This window comes from Manis javanica, chromosome 7 (assembly GCF_040802235.1).
Source record: "Manis javanica isolate MJ-LG chromosome 7, MJ_LKY, whole genome shotgun sequence".
Lineage (NCBI taxonomy): Eukaryota > Metazoa > Chordata > Mammalia > Pholidota > Manidae > Manis > Manis javanica.
In genome coordinates, this window is record NC_133162.1 from 33,272,445 (window position 1) to 33,295,315 (window position 22,871).

The 22,871-nt window shown below is 40.6% G+C and overlaps 1 protein-coding gene and 1 long non-coding RNA gene across 6 annotated transcripts in view; one reads left to right on the plus strand and one right to left on the minus strand.

Annotated features, from left to right (window-relative positions):
• The window catches only part of LGI1 (leucine rich glioma inactivated 1), a 39,911-nt gene extending 18,720 nt beyond the window's left edge, over positions 1-21,191 (minus strand). For 2 of the 5 annotated variants that reach the window (XM_017678033.3, XM_017678032.3), the window contains exons 1-4: positions 20,725-21,191; positions 20,262-20,333; positions 2,383-2,454; positions 2,212-2,283 (exon numbers count right to left, since the gene is read on the minus strand). In XM_017678033.3, the coding sequence (XP_017533522.2) occupies positions 2,212-2,283; positions 2,383-2,454; positions 20,262-20,333; positions 20,725-21,191 (683 nt within the window). Of the gene's footprint in view, positions 1-2,211; positions 2,305-2,382; positions 2,455-20,261; positions 20,334-20,724 lie in introns of all 5 variants that reach the window. The other 3 variants (XM_017678030.3, XM_073240666.1, XM_073240667.1) reach the window with 3 other exon arrangements.
• LOC140850378 (uncharacterized) lies at positions 10,552-21,185 on the plus strand. Its single transcript, XR_012133122.1, has 3 exons — positions 10,552-12,094; positions 13,253-13,352; positions 21,071-21,185. It is a non-coding gene; the product is annotated as an uncharacterized lncRNA (long non-coding RNA).
• Positions 21,192-22,871: the final 1,680 nt, after the last annotated feature.

Consider the following 22,871-nt stretch of genomic DNA (forward strand, 5'->3'; position numbering starts at 1 on the left):
GAATGTAACTTGGCGACAAAGGCACCCAGTGAGAAAATATTTGTTTGTCTAATTCCTCTTGCTAGACTGAGCAACTCCAGGTGGGAACTGGATCTTCTTCATCTTTGTGAGTAATACAGACTATTTAGGATGAACCATATGGTATTGCCATTTTTGAGTATCAAAAAACAGTCTAATATTGGCAATGCCATATGAGTCAACCTAAGTGTTAAAGTGGCAAGAGATCAAAGAGTCATATTCACTCTACCAACTCTCACCTGTTCCCTCAACACCTCCTTCCACCTCCAGCACCTGGTCAGAGAGGTGGGACTTGCCTTTCACTCTTTGACTGTTGGAGTCACGTCTCTCTCTCTGAAGGCTCCTTTGGAGTGCCCTTGGGCTTGACAATTTCTAAGCACGTGCTGTTCCAGTGGTCCTTCTTATAGTCTTCAAACCTCTAAGGAGGGGGCTCTATCATGACCCAAATTTAAATTCCCATTTCACTTGATGGACATAATGGGCTCCTAGTCAAACAAAATCGATGTTCTTCACTAGTGTGTAGTACAGACTTCTTCTTTCCCCTTTCTCTCTTCTCTCCCCTTCCTGTCTCTCTTCCCCTGCCTGCCTGCCTTCTTTCTGAGATAGGCCTTGAGGCTGGAGAGAAGGTACACCTGAGGGAGCCAAGGGCCATGGCAAGGTTTAGATTGCGAGCTCTCAGAGAGGATTCCTGGCTCTCACATCCTTCCTTCAGTCCCTCATGACGCTGAGTACTGGACAGAGGTTACGCTGAATGGGATTTATGTGAATCAAGTAGATTTCAAGTTGAGGTCATGAACTTCCATTTACACTTCCACATATTTACTTTTTCTGAACAATGTTTGACAGTGTTGGGCTCTGTGATAAAATGGCATAACATTCAAACCAGCCATTTTTGTATCACATTATGTCACTGACATGCTGGGCAGCACTGCAAACACTGTTTTTATTGTGACGACCATATACAGAAGGCATGAAGGCATAAGTACTTTTGTGACACACGTCTGCCATCAGTTCCCCTTGCTGCAAATCCAACAGCAGGAGCAACAGGGCATGGTAGAGGCAGCACGGGACCCTGAGGACACACTAGAATATAGGCTCAAGGGCAGGAATATTTGTCTGCCTGGTTCCCTGCTGCTTCTTGGGGCTTGGAACAGAGCTGGGAATGAGGGATTGTGAGGGAACAAGCTAAAGGTCACAGAATGATGCTTAGATCTCTTGCATCTTTATCTAACACTAAGGAGATAACACAGTATGCACTTGAAAAATAGTCATCAAGTGGGTGAACAGCCATTGCAGTTCAACTATTTGATTGATTCTATAATTCTGTAACTATTCAGCTCACTAGTTACATATCCCCTCCAAGTCTGTTTCCTCATTTCGAAAATGGGAATTGTTGTGCCTAACTGACAGGATTGTTGAGAGGATTAAATGAAAATTAATGTAAAGCATAATGACCACCATAATATATGTACCTAATAAAGGTTAGTGACTTTTCTTCCACGGCCCTTCTGGTTTCCTTAAAAATATGCATGTGTGTAGGTAGGTAGTGGGGGAGGCTAGGAGAAACAAGTTATTTGGTTCATGCTTTTCAGGCTTTCTCAACTTCAGCACCATGCCATTTTAGGCCGGAGAGTTGCTGTGGGGCTGTCGTGTGCACTGTGGGGTGTTTGGGGCATCACTGCCCTCTGTCCCCAGTTGTGACAACCAAATGTGTCTCCAGATGTTGCTGAATGTTCTCTAGGAGCAAAATTGCTTCCTGTTAGGAACAATTCATGTAGCTTTAATCACCCACTGACGAATTAAATATAGTATATGTTCAAATGAATATAAAGTCAGGGCTTTTATAGATAAAGAAAAATAATAAACATCAAATCAACTATATTGTCAACCCATAATTACCCATGAAGTGAGTGATGATGTAGATAATAAAAAAGTTATTTCAGTCACACAATTTCCCTTCATTAGATTGTTTTCCTAATTGTGGTTGGATTAGGCTAATCATATTAATAGTAAGCAGTTTACTGGACACACATTGGCTGATGATATGGAGAGATGGCAAGTGGGCATGGAGAGAAATGATTTGGGTTTCTTAAATTTTCATGGATACCCATCCAGTGGGCAGTTTAACCACAGGGTATCAAACTGCATTGTTCATTCCTAACCTTAAAAAGTAATAGCAATGTTCATACTCACAGGTGAATTAAAGACTTTAGTCCCCGGAAAGTATGTCTTGAAATGGACTTGATGTTGTTGTTTTCAATGAATCTGCAATAGGTCATAATATTTCTTGTCAAACAGCTGTGAGAACCTGAGAGCGCTAGTCCTGAATTATCATGTCAAAAGAAATTTTTTGTTGTTACTTACAAATACTCCAGATGGGGAAGACCCATGAAAGCGTCATCACTGATCACATCAAAGGAGTTCGATGTGAATAACCTGCCCAGAAAAAGCACACAATGAAAACGGTGAAACTGATAGGTCGTCAAACTCTGCTGTTATTACCTTTTAGAGAAATAAGTGGGAGCTGTGTACAGAAAAATGTCTGGATGTCTGCCTGCTACAGTGTCATTTATTCACATAATTTTTGCAGCTTTTTTTATTAACCCCCATTTACCTCCTCATCAAATACTCCCATGGTTGGGAGACCCATGCCTCACTTCTCACAGTCACCTGCCCTGGCTAACATTTTGAGATACAATCAGTTGGGCAAGTATAACAAGGCAGCCAAATCAATTTTTGCACCTTTTCATGACAAAGACACTAACAGAATATTTTCTTCTTGTTCTAGAAACTTTTGGGGCATTCTGACCAGCCCAAACAATGGTGCTTCAGGGTTTAAAGCCTCAGAAACCTGGGAAAGTAGTTTCATGCCCCCTTGTGCTATGATATCCTATGTTAGATAAGACATTGACGCTGGCTCAATGAACATCAGTTAACCTCTTTCTTGGAAAATAGAACAGGCTGAAGATGGGAAGCAGTGAGGCTTAGGAAAACTCTTAGACCCATTTCACTCCTAAATAGTTGAAAAGAACACTTTCACTTGGACAAATTTGTTTGCAATTTCAAAATCTGCAAGGATTTGGTTTCAAAATTACTGATGAAAAGGAACATCAACCACAAGTCCCCACACCTTGTTGAACTCTGGGAGAACTTGCCATTTTTCTGAATGGGTGGCTTAAAAAAGATGATTATAGGCCAAATAATATAAAGTTACTTTTTTAAAAGAGGGAGTTTTAACTTAAGGAACTCATTAGGTAAAGTGTTACTACAAGCTGAAAATAAGGTTTTAAATGACAAATTTATAATGGGCTCAAGTGATGTTCAGTCTGTATGTTAAGGTTCTTATGTGGGGGATCCTCCTGCTCTCCTTGTAACTATTGTCCAAAATGTGACCATGGTCATGGACCAGACCTTATGCTTGACATAATTTGACAATTCACATCCCATAATACTGTTTAATTGCACTATGTAACATCTAATATTATCTGTTAGTAACCTTTTTTACTTTCAGTTTTGAAGTCTAAGGTTTAAAAATAACTGCCACTGTCTAGCTCAGTGACATCACCTCTCTGAGCCTGCTGACTTTGGAGATTAAAACCAGGAGATCTCACTTTATGCATAACTTATTGGACATCTGGAATTGCTTTAAAATAATCAGAGGAGGAGACAGCAGTGGGTTAAAGATAAATTGAACATGAGTAGATAATTTTTGAAGCTGAAAAACATGTACATGGGAGTTATATGAATTTTACTGTTATCTCTCTATATACACTTGAAATTTTCCATAAAAATGGGAGAAAACATGAACCAAACAAATAAAACTAGGCGATCTTTTCTTGCATTTGTCTCCAAGCTATCAATCCTGGAGTGATGTTGGATTCTCTTCTATCCCCCTCCCTCCAACGTCATAGCTTTATACTCTGGAAATCCACCAGGCTCTGAAAAGTCAACACTAGTGAATAGTGGTACATATTAGAAGCCCATAGTTATTAAAACAAATTCAAAGGTTTATGATTTTAGTCCCAAATTTGGCAATTGTCTCTTCTTACTTCACAGTTCTGGAAAACAACAAGATTGCTCAGCCTTACTCCAAGGTAAGCTAACATCCACAGGTTTTCTTAGGTTCCAGATTTTCATATCATTCTGTATAGGCAGAATCAGGGATGGAGACAATAACACAAGGCAGAAATAGATGCAGAGAAGCATCTACCATTTTTACTGGTTTCCAAACTGTCCCATGGTTGGACCAGCCACTTTATAATCACATACTCCCACATCATTTTAAGAGGTGGCTTTCATCACTAGATCAATACAGAATAATCAATCAAATACAGAACAGACTGGGAAGTGAATATTGGTGGGCAGAACTAACCCATATATGTCAGGGAAATAAAACAGAGGATTTCCACTAGAATTTTTTACCTGCTTCTTCGTTACTTATCCCTAGCATCTATAATAGCACCTGTCCAATAGTGGACACTGAGTAAATATTTGTTAAACAAAGAGGAATTCACTTTATATTAAACTCTGGTCATTACTACATTACCAGATTGCATGTTCCTTACAGCACAGGGACTTACCCTTATTTGCTTTTGTGTCTCCAGCCCTGAGCGCAGGTCCTGGCTGAATAATGTTTGTCAAACTAGATTTCAAGGATTAAAACCTCTGACTAAAGCAAAACTATACACGCAAATATGGATGAATCTCATAAATCTAAGATGAGGGACAGAAGCCAGAACACAATAAAGTATATCCTATATGATTGAATTAATATAAAGCACAAAACTCAGCAAAACTCATCTATGCTGACAGAAGACAGGATCAGTGGTCACCCTTTGGAGGGGAGTAGTAACTGGAAGGGGGCACAAGGTGAGTCCTTAGGGTAATGATTATGTTTTATTTCTTCATCTGGATGCTGGTTACATGGGTGTTCACCTTCTAAAATCTCATGGTGGGGGAAGGGAGGGATGAACAGGCAGAGCGCAGAGGATTTTTAGGGCAGTGAAAATACTTTGTATCGTACTTTAGTGATGGGTGCTTGTCATCATACATTTGTCCAAGCCCAAAGAATGTACAACACCAAGAGTGAGCTCTAATGTAAACTCTGGACTCTGGGTGGTAATGCAGGTTCATCAATTGTAATAAATGTACCATTGTGGTGGGGGTGTTGGTAATGGGGGAGGATATGCATGTGTCAGGGTAGGGGGTACATGGGAAGTCTCTGTACTTTATCCTCAGTTTTCCTGTGAACCTAAAACTGCTCCAAAAAAAATAAGCCCTGGCTGCCCTCTCTCTCTTTGTCTCTGTCTCTCTGTCCTCCTGCTCTCCCTGCTTTCTCTCCCTCTCTCTCTCTCTCTCTCTCTCTCTCTCTCTCTCTCTCTCTCTCTCTCTCTCCCCCCCTCCCTCTGGGGCAGCACTTTCTCTTTCAGATAATAAAACCTCTTGCATGGGGAAAATAAATAAATAAATAAGCCCTAATTTAAAAATCATCAAGATATACACTTAGGAATGGGCACTTCATATATATTATATTTTGAAAAAAATGAATATATTTGTCTTTCAAGTCTAAATTCAATTGTAGTTTCCTATGGATAAGGATTCTGTGGACAAGAGTGTGTAAAACTATACATATATTCTAAAAATAGGCTATCCATTTTATTATCCTACATAGATATATGTATATATATATGTGTGTACTTTAAAATATTTTTAAAAAATCATGTTCTAGAGAGAGGGTATATTTGATTTCAACATTATCATTTGTTATTGAGCCAGATACTAAAGAATCCCACTGTCGCTGTTGAAGGGAATCTGTTCTCCACCCCATCTTCTCAAATAACAGACCTGGGGTGGGTCAAGGTCACCATGTTGACCTCTGTCCCTTTCCACATGATTACTAGGGCAAGAAAGACACTCAGTCTTCATTCAGGAAGGTTGATCCTGAGGTCTGTCAGCCTCCCATGCCCACATACCCAGGTTCAAAAAGGTGTCAGTTTAAAGATGAGTCTCTTCCTGGGGATTTGGAATTGGCAAACAGAGATGGAGCAGAGGAGCTGAAGGAGAAAGAGGATGCGTTTGGGGTTGAGTTAGCTCCATGGCAGGCAAACATTGTGTGCAAGGTTGGCTTAGGAGAGAGCAGCATGTGGAGGAGACCTCACAAAGGGAAGAGCATGTGAAGGCTGGAGCAGGGGAGATGCCTAGACCTGTGTTAGAGCCTAAGCTTCTCAGTCTTGGTTGCACTTGGAATGACCTGGAGAGCTTTAAAAATACTCATACTTGGTTCTCAGGCTGAGGAATTCTGGTTAAATTCTATACCTGGGCTGTGGCCTGGGCATGGATGTATTTAAAAGCTGTGTATGGAAAGCTTTCCAGGTCAGTTACACTAGTCCCCCCTTTACCAGTGGTGACTTCTGCTCCTGGCAGCAAGTCTGGCTGGAGCAGTTGCTCTGGTATATGGAGGTGCTGTGGACTGCTCTGTCCCTGTAATTACATGCAGCAAGAGTCTGCAATAATATGACTCAGATTTGACAACTCCCCTCATGATAGCAGCATCATGGACGTGTTGGTGGAGACCAACGTACTGTCTGAATGAACTTGTCACCCTGAGCCACAAATCAGAGATCTGGACCCATAGGCTTGCCAAGCAGCCATCCTGTGAGTGGTGGAGAGATGGTGTAGCATTTGCCCTGTGCCCCTGGTCTTGTGGGAACATTTGAGGTCTCCACCACTTCCTCTATTCTTAGGGAAGGAATAAACAAAACATTTCCCCCTAGAATTTCAGTGGAGGTGGACACAGGGATGTGCCTTGACCTGTCTGTACCTTCCTGCCCCCACCACCCCAAGGGAGGTACACTTATGTCTCTTAGCCATCACCCTTATGAAATTAGGTAACAAAAGGGACTGGGAGGAGTGGGAAGGATTTTTTTTCCCTCTGCAACCAAGGGAGTGTATATTTCCTTACCAAGAAAGAGATTTAGGAAGACGGTACATATCTACTATCAACTCCAGGCAGGCAATAGCTCATGCTTTAAATAGTGAGTGTTGCCTCCATGATAGCCTATTTCATAGACTCCTGCTGGATTATCTTTCTTGGGCTTTGCAGCAACTCTGTAGAAGTGGTAGAGCCAGTGTTAATATCTGTTTGGCACGAGAGGCTCAGGGAGCTGTTAAAAAGCTTTGCCCAGGGTTGAGTCCCAAGACTCCTGGTCCTGTGCTCTTTTTCACACACTGGGTAGCCTCTCAGCACAGGATCACACAATGACTTAATATCCATGTTCTGGCTGACAAGCATAATAACACTGCTCAGCTCATGAGGATTTAAGTAATCTAATTGAATAATAATATCCCCTTTTAAGGAATTAATTAATAAATTTAAGTTGTCTCAGAGTCACATTAAGATGACATCAATCTGTGTTTTTTTTCCAGTAAAGAATTAAAAAAATTTGAATGCAGTTTGGTGTATATTCTGCTTATAAATACTCTATGCTCATTGTAGAAATTCTGGAACACATAAAAGCTTAAGAAAAAAGTAAATATCACCATAATCATACCTCCCAAAGATAATGGTACAAATATACATAATATATATATAATATATACACATATATATTTATAAAAAGGGGATAATAATTTTATATTGTTCTGGGTCCCTTTTTACTTTGTCATGAACAATTTCTCATGACAATAAATTTTCAATATAATTTTAACAGATGAGTAAGCTTTGGGTTATAGATACATCATGATTTAACTTTTTTATTGTTGATCCCAGTTTTCACCATTATATACATTACCATAACCTTCCTTATATACAAATATTTTTCTATGTCTCTAGTTAAATTTCCTTAGGATAGATTTAAGATTAGATTTCTAAAAGTAGCATTATAGATAGCTTTTAAGTCTCTAGTTCTTTATTGTTAACTTCTACCAAATTGCATGTTCATTGCAGGAATTTTTCACTACTGATTATAATTTGCCTTTTCATTCATGATTTTTAACCCATATAAGTCCTACATTTTTAACAAAGTATATCAACTTCCATTGTGTATTCTTTCTTTGCTTTTATTCTTAAAATGTTCTTTCCTACCTAGAGATCAATGAGATATTATCTATACCTCACACTTAAAAATAGTATTTTATTTTTTTTTACATTTGACTCTTTAATCCATTTTATGGATTATGGACTTCCTTTTATGTATGATGTGAGGTGAGACACTGCCTTCTTTCCTAAATTTACCCAAAGCCTTTATTGAATAATTAATACTTTCCTATTTGTGAGTGTTGCTTCCTTCAGATGTTTGCTGTTTTACTGGGTTTTTCCCAGAATCATATAGTGGGTTTATTTATTATTTCTACAACTCCCTAATTTATTATTTGACCTGTTTATCTGTTTTATTTTCTCTTGATCCTTAGGATATTGATTGAATTTTGTACTTAATTAATATATTCTTTGCTCAGTTAATATACTTTTATTCTTTCTGATTTAAAATGAAAATATTTAGAAACATGACTTTACCTCTGTTTTAAGTTTTGATATATAATAATCTTTTAAAATTGCACATTTGATTTCAACAGTAAATATTTAGAATAATGCTGCTAAAATTCCCCGTTGATGATAGGTTTTTTAAAAAAGCTTTCACAGTTTTATTGTTATTCTTGCACTGGGATCAGAGGATGAGATCTAGAAAATGGCTGCTAACCCCAAGTTCCAGTTCTATCTTGTGGTTGCCTATATCCAGTTGCCTGTAGTGGGGGATCATATCTCTTCACAGCAGTAAATGAAAACCAGGGAGTTACAAATTAACTACAGGGTTCCTGGTTGAACTGAGAAGCTAGAACCAGAAGCATTTAATTCAAAAGGAGCATAAAAGTGGGCAACAGAGTTAGCATGGAACTCAGAGTTCTGAGAGAACCCGAGGTCAGCAACAGAGAAGTCAAGGAAGGAGCAGAAGTTCAGAGAAAGACGATCTAGCTACTTTGGAAGGAGGTCAAGGTTCAGGCTGCCCAATGGCCAGCTGAGCGCCACAGATGGGGACCACGAGAGCAAAAGTACTGGGCAGGCATATGTGTGGATGCCAAGGCTGATGCGCTGTGGAAATGGCTTCCTGCCATAACTTCTCACCTCTTCCAGGGACCAGGGAAATTGCACACTGAGGAGGGAATCGGTAGCCTGGGTCTTAATTCCCATGTAGCTATAAATACTCAGTGTGTCCTTGAGCACTTCTCTTCTCAATGTTGTCAAATGAAAAGCTAGATGAGAATTTTTTAGGTAATCTCTAGCTTGAAAGACGTTCTATGCCTGTAGCATTGCAGGCTTCATTCATGGAAAAGAAGGCAAGATTCCGCATGGAGCGTGGGGAGCGACAGGGAGGTGGGCAGATTGTTAAAGGGGAGGAGTAACCCAGCTGGGACAATCTCCCCTTGTCCCAAACCAGACTGCTCATCTGGTCATGTGCCAGGGCCCCCTGGCTCTAATGACACTCTTCAGTGACTTCTTTTTTGGTCACCTGTGACATCCTGACTACCATCAGAATAGTCACTGGCCCATGAGTAGCCTCTCTCCTGTCTTCCAGCCCAGAGCAGCTTCTCCAGTTTAGGGGACTTTCCAATACCAGCTCCCCTTGGTGGGCACTGCTATGGATGAAGAAGAGTGAGCAGCTAGCACCTGGTTGTACTTGGAGATGACATTGATTTGATATATAATAGAGAGTCTGGTTTTTAAGCTTGTAGCTGTCACTTATTATGTACATGATGCATTAAGTAGGTGAAATGGTTTTATCATGTTAAGACAGGAATTATAATAACAAAAAGACTTCCTGGAAGATGCTAAGAATTACATGAGATGACGTATAAGAGCATGTCTCCAATGCTTCTGCCAAAGAATATCTAAGTGAAGAGCACAGATACAAAACGCGAGAGCAAAAAAACCATTAGATCTAGCGAAGGACCTTGTTTAATTGCTCGGGAAACTGAGGTCTAGTGAGTGAGATTGTTACCTGTCAAGAAGAATGTTAAGGCATCATCCAGGGAATTAGGCAGCCATGGACAGTGTGCGTGCATATGTGTTTGTGTATGTTTATACAAGCAGATATAGGTAAATCAGAGAGTAAGATGCACAGGTTTCAGCTATTGGAAGATTTGGGAGTAGAGCTGGAGAGGCTTGCCAACTTGTTTAGAGCTGGTTTTGCTTAAATGATTCAGACCCTCTAGTTGTTACTAATATTCTCCTTTACCCAAAAGAATAAGGCTGGTTGAATGATAATTAATAACAGGCTGATGATTCACTTTAGTTAAATGCACCCTTTCTAAGTGCATGTGCCATGTGAATAATTCACATTTGAATCTTTTAAAATTTGCTTTTAAGACAGGAAAGCATTAAAAATGGGAAGCATCATACAGGAGCACATTATGTCACAGTTCTTTTTGTCTCTCATCCCTGAAAAACATTTTCAGTATAATTTAGCTGATCCTTAAGTAGATCACCACCTCTTCATCCAGACTGATGGGGAATAACCTTACTTTAGGTAATAACTCCACATAACCCTGATGGGGTGAGGGAAAGTACTCCAGAGAGATATGTAGTTCAATTATTCTCTTTAAAGGTGAGGAAGCTGAGGCCTGCAGAAGTGACTCCCCCAAGGTCATACACATCTTTTGTCAGCAGCAGGTCTAGGACTAGAATTTAGGCTTTAGATTTACAGGATTCCCTTGGGAATATTCTTGGCATGCACACTAGCAAAGATTTGAGCATGGACTCATCCTTTGGTTTTAGAGTCCATTACCTCTCATCCCAGGACAAACTTTTCCTTTCTAGGAGTTGGCATAAGTAGTCAGCAGCCCACCCTTCTGATACTGTTTTAATTCAGTCTATATTTCCCTGATTCTGAAACACCAAGGACAAGGGACTTCAATTTTATCTAAAGCCTATTCTGTGCCACACCTCATGTTTAGCAGCTTGCCATCTATTAAGTCATCTTAATCCCCAAATGAACACTAAAATGTAGGTGTTATATTCTCCACTGAAAATAAAAAGAATACCAAAGTAAGAGAGTAAATTGAAGCCTGTAACTGGCAGAGCTGGAAGTTTGTGCTCAGGCAAAGTCTTGCCATCAAGGCTGCTCAATTACAGTCATGAGCAAGGCCGCACTTCAGCTTTTTAGTCCCATTTCATCAGATCTGCCCAGTATCCGCTGCCAATCTAGAACAGCCTTACCCAGTAGTTCCCAGAAGGAACTGTGGAATACCAGACCTTCATGGGGTTCAGAGGTTTTACATGAACAACAACAAAAACAAAAAACAAGACTGGGGAAAGCAAATAAGTTAGCAGGGGTTCTTAATTATGAGAGTCTTTCTATCCTTACTGAGACTTCTTCTTCAAAAGGGAATGAAATATGCAACTTCCCAGTCTTACTCATAAGGGGATACTTTTATCACTGAGCTTTATATTATGAGTACTCTGTGAAACACACCCAGGGAAATGCTGGTTTACCCATTTGGGAAATGGCTGTGAGAGAACCTGCTCCAAATAACAATACTGAGAATGTAAGTTTAAGCTCAGGGTGCTTTTTCTTATTGAACGGGCTGCAAGTGATAATCTACTTCCTCTGAAAGATGAGCATCCCCTGGGAGGTCCCCTTAGAAGCAGTGTGTGCCAATCTGCTTGACTGGCTGGATAGCCTGGTGGTGAGGCATGCTCCCAGCCACCATGCTCAAGGAATCCACTAACAAAATTGTCCGAGTTACTCTTTATACAGAGATGGATGGTTTCATGTGTCCTTCAAGATGAGATTCTTTCTATCTGCCTAGGCACTGCAAGCAAGTCTCTCTAGAACAAAGTGAGGTATAAATAATTAAGCTAATAAACAAAATAAATACCAAAGGCATAGAGTCCCAATATCCTATGAGATGTTAAGAAAAGTGAAACAACATAAAATAATTCCAGAGGCTTTTCTAAGCCAAGGTGCATTGTGAATAATTAAACAATTTCCATGTTTATGTGAACACAGAAGCCTTTTCTTTCAAGACAACTGTTCCACAGGATTCAAGTTGAGAAAACACTCATCTGAGGTGTAACTTTAAAGTATGTAAGTCCTTTCTCATTTGCTGTTTTCTTTTTTCTCTTTCTTTCTCTTTTTTAAAGCAAGGAAACTAGAACTTACACATACAAATGAGACTTGAATCCTAGGGAAACTACATATTCTTGCCAGCAATGCTGCCACTCTTTCAAAGGGCTTTGGAAACTCCTTTTCAGTAATTGTCTCCAGGAATCAGGACACAGTCCCCTGAATACCCTCGTTAATGGCAAAGGTTGACCCTTTGAGAAGGGATTTGATTTGGGGAACAAACTATGTAAAGTCAAGCCCGATGATTCATGTTCAAAAGGAAGTAGAAGTAGTTACAAGTGAGTCGTGGATTTAACCTCTGGCTCTGCTACGATTGAAGAGGTTACCCAACCCTGCTAGGACTCAGTGCTCCATCTGCAAAATGGAGATGATAATACCCCCTTCACAAGATTATTGTGACAATGAAATAAAAAATGAGATATATAATGTGCTTAGCATCAGGCAATACAAAAATGACAAATGCCCCCTCACAAAACTTGGTCTGGTTTTACTGCATGGCTTATAAACTGGCTGTGGAAACAATTCTTAAACATCTAGAAATGTCTAGCCATGGAGGCACAGTTGGGAAGACTCTATGACCTCCCATGAGGAATTCACTGCAAGTCAAGAGTTATTTGTATGTATAAATTCTAGTCTGTTTATTTTTTTTAAGACTCATTGCTTTTTCATTACGTTTCACACAGGCAGACACCTGCCATCTTGCCATGTGAATGGGCCCCCAAATTCCTTTCCTGTCCTTGCCCCATGAGAGGGATACTGAAATATTTTTTATCATCAGCTCCCATGGAGAGGTCCCAGTAAAATCCTAATGGACCTGCTTTGGAAATTGAGAACTGATTATTATTTTAATAATACTTTATAATAGCCAATTCTAGATTATGAGACTCATTTAGTCTAATTTACAGGCTTGTTAGAATTAATACAATAAGTTTTGTCCATTTCTTTAAGAAGTCCATTTTCTATATTACATTCATTTAAAGTAACTGTGTAGACTAGAATGCAATGCAATAGAATTGTTAAGCTAGGAAGAGAACTTAGTTAATTGAATGTGAAGCTCTCAAAATGCCAATTTATATTTTGTTTAGTCTTCATTCTGTTTAAAAATCTGCTTCTAGGTTTCTGCCTTCTCCTGAAAATTGGGAAAATATGACCCCATATTCATGTACCATATTCTCACCACCAATAATCAGTTAGAGCTGAGGACGTCATTTTTAGGTAAGACATGTCTTCTCTGATCTACCCCAATTACTATCCCTCCCTATTGTCTTATATGTAGTTGTTTCCTTAGTTTACCTTATCATCCTAATCACCATTGGCATTTGAGTTTGAGGACCATAATTTAATCTATCTCAGGTATTTTATACATATAAAATCTGAGATCCAAGGATATTTTGTGACCAGTCCAAGGTCACACAGCCCATTAGTGGCTAAACTGGAATTCAAACCCAAGTCTCCTAACTTCCAGTTCAGGCCTCTTTCAATCCTTCCACAGAACCAAGCATTTGAAGACAGGTCAATGTTAAACAAAATCTGACTTGTTTTACAAAATGTGGTATGAGTTCTTTCTTTCATGAGGAAGAAGTGAGAAGGTTCTGTTTTCCTTCTTTCCCCCACCTCTGGACAGGTAAATAGTTCATGTTTCTTGTAAGACGTATTTGCAGGAAAAATTTCTTAGGAGGTTCTTGTGGAGACCTACGTGCAGAAAAATGACCACGTGATCCTAGGTAAACCCAGCCTATACAATCAGATGTTAATCTGATGTTATGGTCATTCCAAATTAAAGTGATTTTCAGAAACTATAATAAAAGCTTTTGTGTATTGAGTTATAGAAACTGTGCCAAGTGCTTTACGTGTATTGCTTCATTTAATCCTTACTGCAATCCTGTGTAGTAGGCACTATGGTTATTCCCCATTTTGTAGATGCAAATAACAAGACTTGATTAGGCTTGCCCCAAATCACAGAACTGGTAAGCAGCAGAGTGGGGATTTGAACCCATGTTTATTTGACCACAAAACTTGCATTCTTTGCTACTTGCCATGTTGTTAGCTCACTCGGGTTAGCCATTTTGATATCAGAGCTGTCATTAAGCTCCTCTAGTCATTTTGCAGCCACAGGCTCAACAACCGGCAAGTGTCACCAGCATGCCAATCAACTGAATACTACTTTGAAGAAAATGAGAAAGCGTGTGGAAGACTACTTATGATACATTCAAATACCAGCAAAACATTTAGGATCATAGTGAGCTGGGAGCTGGCATATCAGGACAGGGAGGGAAGGATGTCAGTCATCTTTGTGTCCCTAACAAACCCCAGTGCTAGGCCTGTTCATGGGAGAATCCCAAAGTGAGTTGGCTGAAATAGGAGGCTTTTGCTTTCATTTCATTACTGCTTGCAACTATACAGTGAACACTTATTTTAGCCAAGAAAATATAAATACATCAGAAAGAAAATGATCTTTGTGTTAATGAATTTTTTTTATCTTAATAATGCTTAACCAACATTCCCCTTTGGATGTCCTGTCAAACTGGTCAAAGGGGGAATTTTACCCTTCACAGGGGAAAGGTTAGTCAGCTTTGGCAGACAGAGAACTTGGGAGGCAAATGTGATTTTTCATGTGCCAAAGGCCAGGAGGAAGTCAGGGGGGCGAAAGAGGTTCAGGCAGTGGGCTCGGGAAAAGGCTTTGGAGGTTTGGGCAGCGGATGCAGGGAAAGGCTTTGGATGTTCTGCTGCCTTTTAAGTTCCGGCACACTGGGACCTCTGTTGAAGAAGTATCACATCATAGCGTCGTGGTGGGGTTCTTTTGGTTTTGGAAAGCATAATTTATATGTGCAACCACGAAACCTGAGACACAAGAGGGGGTTGGGATAGACCAAAAGTGGGTGTAAAAAGAGATTGGGAAAGGGGCACCCGGCATATGAAGGGGCAGGGGAGAGGAAGTGGGGGTCTCACCTGCCAGGGCCCCTTTCCCGGCCCAGCTGGGGAGGAGGATGTGCCCAGGCGCCATTTCCACAGCCTGCTCGCCAGTTCTGGTCCCAGTGGTAAGATAGTGCCCTGACTAAGCCCCATGCCTGATTCACTCAGATTTAGTCTGTATCCAGGCCTTTGGGAGGGAGGGCAAAGTCCTCCAAGAACCTGAGCCCCATAGCGGGGCCTCCCCCACGTCTGGCCTGTTGTGTTCTCTCCCACCCTTTCGGGGTTCTTGGACAGATGGGGAGCTCCTCTCTGGCTTGAGGGAGTAGCCTCAACCATTATTCTCTTTGTAGGGGTAGTCCTCGGTCCTTAGGAAGGGGTACGTAGGAGGTAACTGAGCCAGTGAATGGCACCTTAATTCCAAGGCAGAATCTGTTCACGTTTTTTTGGTTCAGCTCATGTTCCATACCTTTACATTATTAGTTCATGTGAAATCTGATTGGCATACTAAACATAAGGAAGAATGTGACTATCTATTGATAGGAAAACAGGAGTCTTTAGTGAAAACATCTATGAAAATATGGATTGAATTCAACAAAAGTGTAGTAGGCAAGGACTAAGTCTACAACATCCCAGCTCTTCCCTAGGACGTTGGCTACTGATAATCCTCCGAGAGATATGGGGCAGCACAAGCACAAATAGCTCTAGTTGGTAAATGACAGGAAGACCAAAGATATCAGTAAAGTCTCTAGAGCTTGAGAAAACAGAGGTCAGGAACGGAGGTGATTCAGTCTGGTGTGGATGAAGCTTTGGGATGTGTGTCAGGGGGTGGGGTCAATATTGTGAGAGCTGACCCTAGACAAATAGCCAAATTCTATTAATAGCAACTTGGATGTTCAGGCTTTCTCTGTTTCTAGGAAACCATTAATGGCTGCCAAGCATGAGGGTGACATGAAGAGATGTGTGTTTCAGGAAGGCAACGCTAATGGAGGTGGCTAGATGGGCAGAAGCAGCAGGGATGCCAGTGCAGAAGCTCCCGCATCGGACTGAAACAGAGATTGCAGCCTGCGTCAGGGCCACGGCCCTGGGGTGAAGAGGAGGCAGAAGATCTTTGCTGTGTGAGAGGGGACACATTTGGTTGGAAGTGGACAGTGAGAGAAAGAGGCAGGTCATTCCTAAGTTTCTTGCTTGAATAATCGAGAGGATGAAATGTGCTTTCAGATAAAGCATTTGTTATACAGGCCTAGTTGGCAGTTAAAACAATTAATTAGTAACAAAGTTAAAAATCAGAGCGGTGGACCATTGGGCAAATTTTAGACAAAACAGCCTAGATGACTGAGGTTTCACTTTTCAGTCTATCTTGGGGGCATTGGCTGGGCACAAACCAAGACATACTCGTCCATAACCAACTAATATTTCCTCTAGAAACCCTCTTAGCTTATAGGTCTGGCTTGAGTAGTCATTAAAGATTGCTAGATTTTTCTTATACTTGTAATATAAGGGGAAATAGAAAAATAAGCCAATCACTGTGAAGGTGAGGTAGACCATGGATATTTTTTCCTGGACAAACAATATTTTGAAGGACTAAACAATAAAACCTTAGTAAGGATGGACTTATTATTTATCTTGCTCATGACATTTCCGTTTTTATTTTTAGGTGTGGGTTTCTTATGGACTATGTACTTCATGATATTTTCTCCCCCAGAGGGATCAGTTCTTCGAACAGTCCCTCCCCTGGAGGGAACAGTGCTTCAAACAAGATAAAATCTCATTGGAATAAATAGAATTTTTTTTCTGGTCACACTGAATTCTTATATATATAGATTTTTTTTCTGAACATGATACTAAAACTAAATCTGTAATTTACTCCCTGCAAATGGAACTGGAGGGATGAAATTTATTAAAATTTTTATAAACAAATGGCAATATGGCCACATTTGTACTCTTTGGAATTTGAATTTTACTTCTACAGGGAAACTTCATCATTGGGGATCTCAGTTTGTATTTGAGAAGCACAAGGCTATTTTGTTTGAAAACACATTCTGTAAATTGCATTCACTACAAGCGCCGCTCTCTATCATTAAAAGCAAACCAGAATAAATAATCATTCTTACTGGTTTTGTTTCACAGCTGGACCTATGAAAAACATGAATGGAGTTGCATTTGCTTAGGAAACATTTGCTGCTGTCTAAAACCATATACGAGGTATTTTTTTTTTAAAAAATAGGTTTTGCACAGCTCATGTGATGAATTTCATTGGATAATTTTATTTTTTCTTCTCTACAGAATGTGGGCTTTTGTTTTTCTTGTTCTCCAGCATGCACTGCCAGCAGCAGCCTACCGGGATCTTTTCCCCAAAACACTGTATTGAACTTAAGGAGGCATTGTGTCTGTTTCCCTCCTTACTGAAGGCTGACATTTCAAAAACTACTCATCACGCTTTCTGCAGAAGGTCTGAAAAAGCATTTGGGACCTTCATGAAATTATCAGATTGTTAGGGTGGATAGTGGGAATGGGTCATTTCTTTTCCCTTTTCAGTAACAGAGCAAGGAACCAACTGCCTTTGTAAGTCAATCAAACAGAATTGATTGTGAAGTTTCTCTCTTCCCAGGATGTGCAAGGCCAGTTCTGGTAATCGGTGGTCACAAATGCTGTTAGAATTCATTGCAAACCCCAAGCAATGGCAGGTGTGCTCCAGGCTTGGTCTGGTGGTGAAAGGCATGCCAAGGCAAATTCAGGCCCCTTGGTCCTCGTGTTCCAGTGGGGGTTGGCAGCCCACGTGGGGTTTTCAGGGTGCTGGATGGCCCTGTCCCACAGAAGAGCTCTTTATCTTTAAACCATCCATTGCCCACCATTGTTATGATTATGGCACAATTCATATTTGGAGCCTTATCATTTATTTCCTCCTCAGTAAAAATGAGCTTATTAGACTCCTTTGTCATAACAGGAGGAAGCAGAGAATATTGTGCAGGAAGAATGTAAAGCAAAATCTTTAGGAAACAAGGTCCTGAGTTTAGAGACAGACTTTGACCTCTGACAGTTGTGCATACAATCTGCCCTGGCACAAAGCTGCCAAGTTGAGGTTAGCCAATGTGAGTCAAGTAACAACATACAGGGCAAGAATTACTCGCCCTTTTGTTATTTCTGAAATCTGAACTGCTTTTAGAAAGAAGGGCTGGAATGTTCCATAGGAACTTGGAGCATGGGACACAGGGGCATGGCACACACTCGGTGTGGGCTATTTAAAAACCAGTTCCTTGGCTTCCCTCTGTGATTCTAAATACGTGTAATCACATTATCCTGCAGCAGCCGGTAACTATTTCTATAACACTGTCCAGTATCTGTGCTTGCTGAGGCTGGGTCCACCCAGCAAAAACAAAGTGGAGATGTGCTTACTGATTAGGTTGATCAATCCAGGTTTTCTGTGTCACAGCTAACATCCATTTCATGTTGGAAATGCGAGTAGCGTGTCAACTGACATTTCTTGAATTTTAAGGATTCATCTATTTAACTATCCTGGGGAGAGAGAAATGCCTTAGCTCATCAAAAGGATGCTTTTTAAATGAGACATTTCTTTAACAAATGAACAACATAAGTACAAATTACCATTTTCTCAGATACAACCAATTCTTTTACTATGGAAGGATCCCAGCATTGGAGACCCTGCCTCTTTATGTGCTAAAGATTCTATATTTTGGGGGTTTGTTTGGTTTGCTAACACTTCCCCTAATCATACCACTAGCCATCAGTTGAATAAATCTCTTAGGAACATTTTACTCAATTGTTAATCACTCAAAGACATCAGCTAGTACAAAGACATTAGCCAATATTGTTACATAATGTTAAAACCTCTGATCAGGTTTGTGAATTCAATGAAATAGTCAAACCAGTTTGGGATTTCATATAAACAAACAATAGATTAAATAACTTTTTTTTTTAGCTATTTAGCTTTATGTAAAAATTAAGAACCCTACCACTTATAAAATGTGTAAACATTTGTCATACTCTATGCCAAGCATCTTACCTACTTAAATCTTACTTATCTCTGATAATAACTCTTCAATGTGTTATCACCTCCATTTTACAGATGAGGAGACTGTGAGAGTTTCAGTCATGTACAGATTAGGTCATTTAGTCACTTGGAGAGATTTAGTCATTTGCACAGTTACATGTCTAGTTTCTAATAGTGGTGGAATGAGATTTATACACAGGTCTTTCTAATTTCTAATCCACGCTGTTGCCCGCTGCATATATAACCTCAAACAGCCAAAATGGTCAATTAAAGCAAGAAAAAAAAAGCAAAAAATTTGGGTCCTGAATCATGCAGTCAAAATAACCAAAACTTAGTTAGTTGATTGACATTAAGTTAATTCCCTCCTGGAACCATGTAACTAAAACCTCAATCTGTCGCTCAACACCTGAACACATGAGTACTGGGGACCTCTTGGCCCCCACGTGGCCCTGCTCTAAAAACTAGCAGTCCAAATGCAAACATTACATGTCAGAACAAATTATACATGTGACATTGTTCCATGAAGAGATTTGATTTCTTGTTCAAATATTATTTTTTTGACTATTTTGAGACATAGACTGTATATGTGGTTCCCTCGTGGCCAACTCAAAACACACAGCAAAGGCTAATCTTTTGCACTATCCTATATGAATATTTTCTTTCCCCCCTTTTAAGGGGGCTAGTTATAAATTGGATGAGATTAGAAAACAGTATCTTGAGAATCAATATGTTAAGGAATTACCTAGAAAGAACACAGAATTTTTTTCCCACATGGTAAATCACACAGAGCAGCAGTCTGCCCCAGATCCCCAGAGGCAACATCTTGAGCACATATGTTATGCTGGATTCTGTATTTGACTAATTCAAAAACTCCAGGGCAAAATAACCAAAGTTCCCAAGTCAAAAATGAAAGTAAAATAGTAGAATGGAATTGGGATCATTGTTGTAACAGTCCAACAACTTCATAAATAGCCCTTAAGGGAGATAACCTTACAGGTTAGCAAATTTACCATTGCAAGAATCAACCTGTGCTGTTGATGCTAAGTCCCAAACAAACACATCTACCTCTAACATTACTGATACTCTTTTTCTTTCCAGAAATATAACCCCATTTGACAAAATTAATATTGAGATCGTTTTACTAGAGGGCTTATCCAAATATATGCTCTATTAAAAATAGTTATGATATAAATATTTCTCACAAGAGCTGCAGCGATGGTGTGAATAAAAAACTCCCTTCTGAGATTTCAGTAAAACCAGATCTCACAAAGGATCTGAAAGAAAACAAACAAACAGAAAACAGACATACACACAAAGAGAGACACACACACACAGAACAAACCTTATGTTAATCCAGTTTAGCAAAACAGTCACTATTTTGACACTATTTTATGAAGTATGATACTGTTCCTTCCCAGATGAAGTGGGAGAAATGAATCTGCTACAGGTTTCTCATAATAATGTTCAGAGGTGGAGGGTACCTAGGCATGTTCTAATAAAAATCAAAATTTCTAAATACAGCAAAATGTTAGCCCTGTCAAATGGCCAAGCGTGCAAGAGAAATCTCTCTTCCCATGCCCTTCTACCAATACATACAAAGCCCCAAAAACATCGGCTGGAATTTTTAAAACATAAATTAGATATCAAAATGCTTACGGGCCTTACAATGAGATAACATCAGGAGGAACGGTGCGTGGAATGGTTCTGGCATTTTCACATAAAGCATTATCTTTGGTACAAGTACACACAGCAGGGCATTTTGGCTTCGCTGGTTTCTTCCCCTCAGTCAGCAAAAGCGCAGAAAAGAGACATAGGAAATAAGCAATTCTTTTCAGGGGGATGCAAGCATTTCCCATCCTTTGGCTTCTCTCTGGTTCCATGCAGCCGAAAAAATATCCCCAAACATGAACAGGGCTTCTGGAATTCAGATGGTGATTGTCTTGATCTAAGACCAGGTCACATAGGAGTCCAACCTCTTCCTTTGCCTCTGTATCTCTGCTTTTCAAAACAGGGACCTGCAGCTGATTCGTGAGCTGCTCCTCGCTCCAGCAATGCACTGCTCCGGGAGGAGACCTGTGAGGTGCTGTGAGATGGGAGGGATCCAACTGCTGGAGGAGAGAGCCGACTTGCATCACCACGAAAACACTGAGCACAGAACAGCCTTCGAAGGCAAAGTGAAGTGATGTAACAGAAAATAAACAGCTTTCTGCCTGCACCGGGAGGCCCTTTAATTGTTACCAAAAATAGGACGGCTTTATGTCTTATTAGTGGGTGGGTGGGCGGGTGGATAGGCGCAGTCATCTTGTATCACATCTCGGCAATATCAGAAACCTCTGGGAATTTGCATTTCATGTGGCAAACGACCTAGTAGGAAAAACTAGCTTTGAAGCCAGACCTGGCTGGAAAAATGAAGTTAAATGAAACTCTCTCTCTCAGCAGCATTTGGCTAAAACCTTGGTATTTATTGCTGAGTCCACCTGACTGATGCCATCGTTGAAAGACAAATAAGAACACATGGGGATTGTGACTTTCAGGGAATGAATGTGAGGAAATACTTTTCTGACACTTATCAACAGTCATGAATTATAGGTTTTCATAATCCCCCCTCCACCCCCTGGTGTAAGCCATTCCTTCCCTCCTTCTATCATGAGGGAGGGAAAAAGAAGCCAGGCTGCTTCTGTGGGTAATAGAATAATGCACCCTCCTCACTTGCCCACTCTCCCTCTAGTAGCAGAACCAGAAGCCTGGAAGGAACTCCCTGCCAGCAGGAGGCAGCCAACCTTGGCTTCTCAGGGCTCTGAAAGAGGCCCTGGCTTAGCCCAGGAGGCTGAGACAGGATGTGAAAAATGCCGCATTGAGAGCCAGTGACCTGGCTTTGAGGTCCCAGTTCTGCCACGAACTAGCTGATGTTGTCTCTGGATCTAGTCCCCTGTCTATAAAATGGGGATGATAGTAAAGACATTGCATAAATGTTAAGAAATCAAAATGGTACACTATGTTACTGTCGTATTGATTGGAAAGAGGAAGCACCCTTAGAAAAAAAATTCATTTACAGAAACAAAAAACAAGAGGCCCTGTTGTTGCCCTGTCAGGGCAGAGCAATATATTCCAAGAGGGTAGGAAGACCCTCAGGATGGAGGAATAGGAGGAAGGTCCTCTCAGTATGCTGAAGGAGGCCATTCCTCAAGCTGGCACTGCTGGCCAGAGGATGGCAGTCCACGAGCCTTTCTCACTCATCTTAGACTGAAAGTGGCAAAAGGATTGTTTGAGCAAATGTGTGATTATGACATGAACTCATTCTACTTGGGAGCTGGGAGCACTGACAGTCTGCCCTTCCCCTCTCGTAGCATCATAGCATGCCCCATGCTTGCTCCAACCACTTGTTTCATTCTCTGTAAGCTCTCTGGGGGCAGGGGGTGGCAGTCATGTCTGTTCTTGTGTTTCATTACTGTCTGCTTATCCAGAAGACAGTAATCTCCCCAGCAAATCCAGTGCCCGGACAGTGCAGGCAGTGAGCAGCTGGCATGCCTCGTGAGCAGCAACAGAGCACAGGGGCTGTTCATGGTCAGGACAAGCTCATCCAAAGAGACTTCACATCGCCCTCAGAGGTATAATAAAGGACTTTGATCTCGAACAAATTCCTGAAGATGTTATGAGTGAGCTGAGTTCCAAGGCAAGGGGAAATGGAAGAGACGGTTGGTGAGAACATTCCAGGTGGAGCCAGCAGCATCTGCAAAGGCCTGGCCGTGACCCAGAGAACCACAGACACCTCTCCAGAGTTTCAGGTGGAGGAGCAATAGAATCTGGTTTGT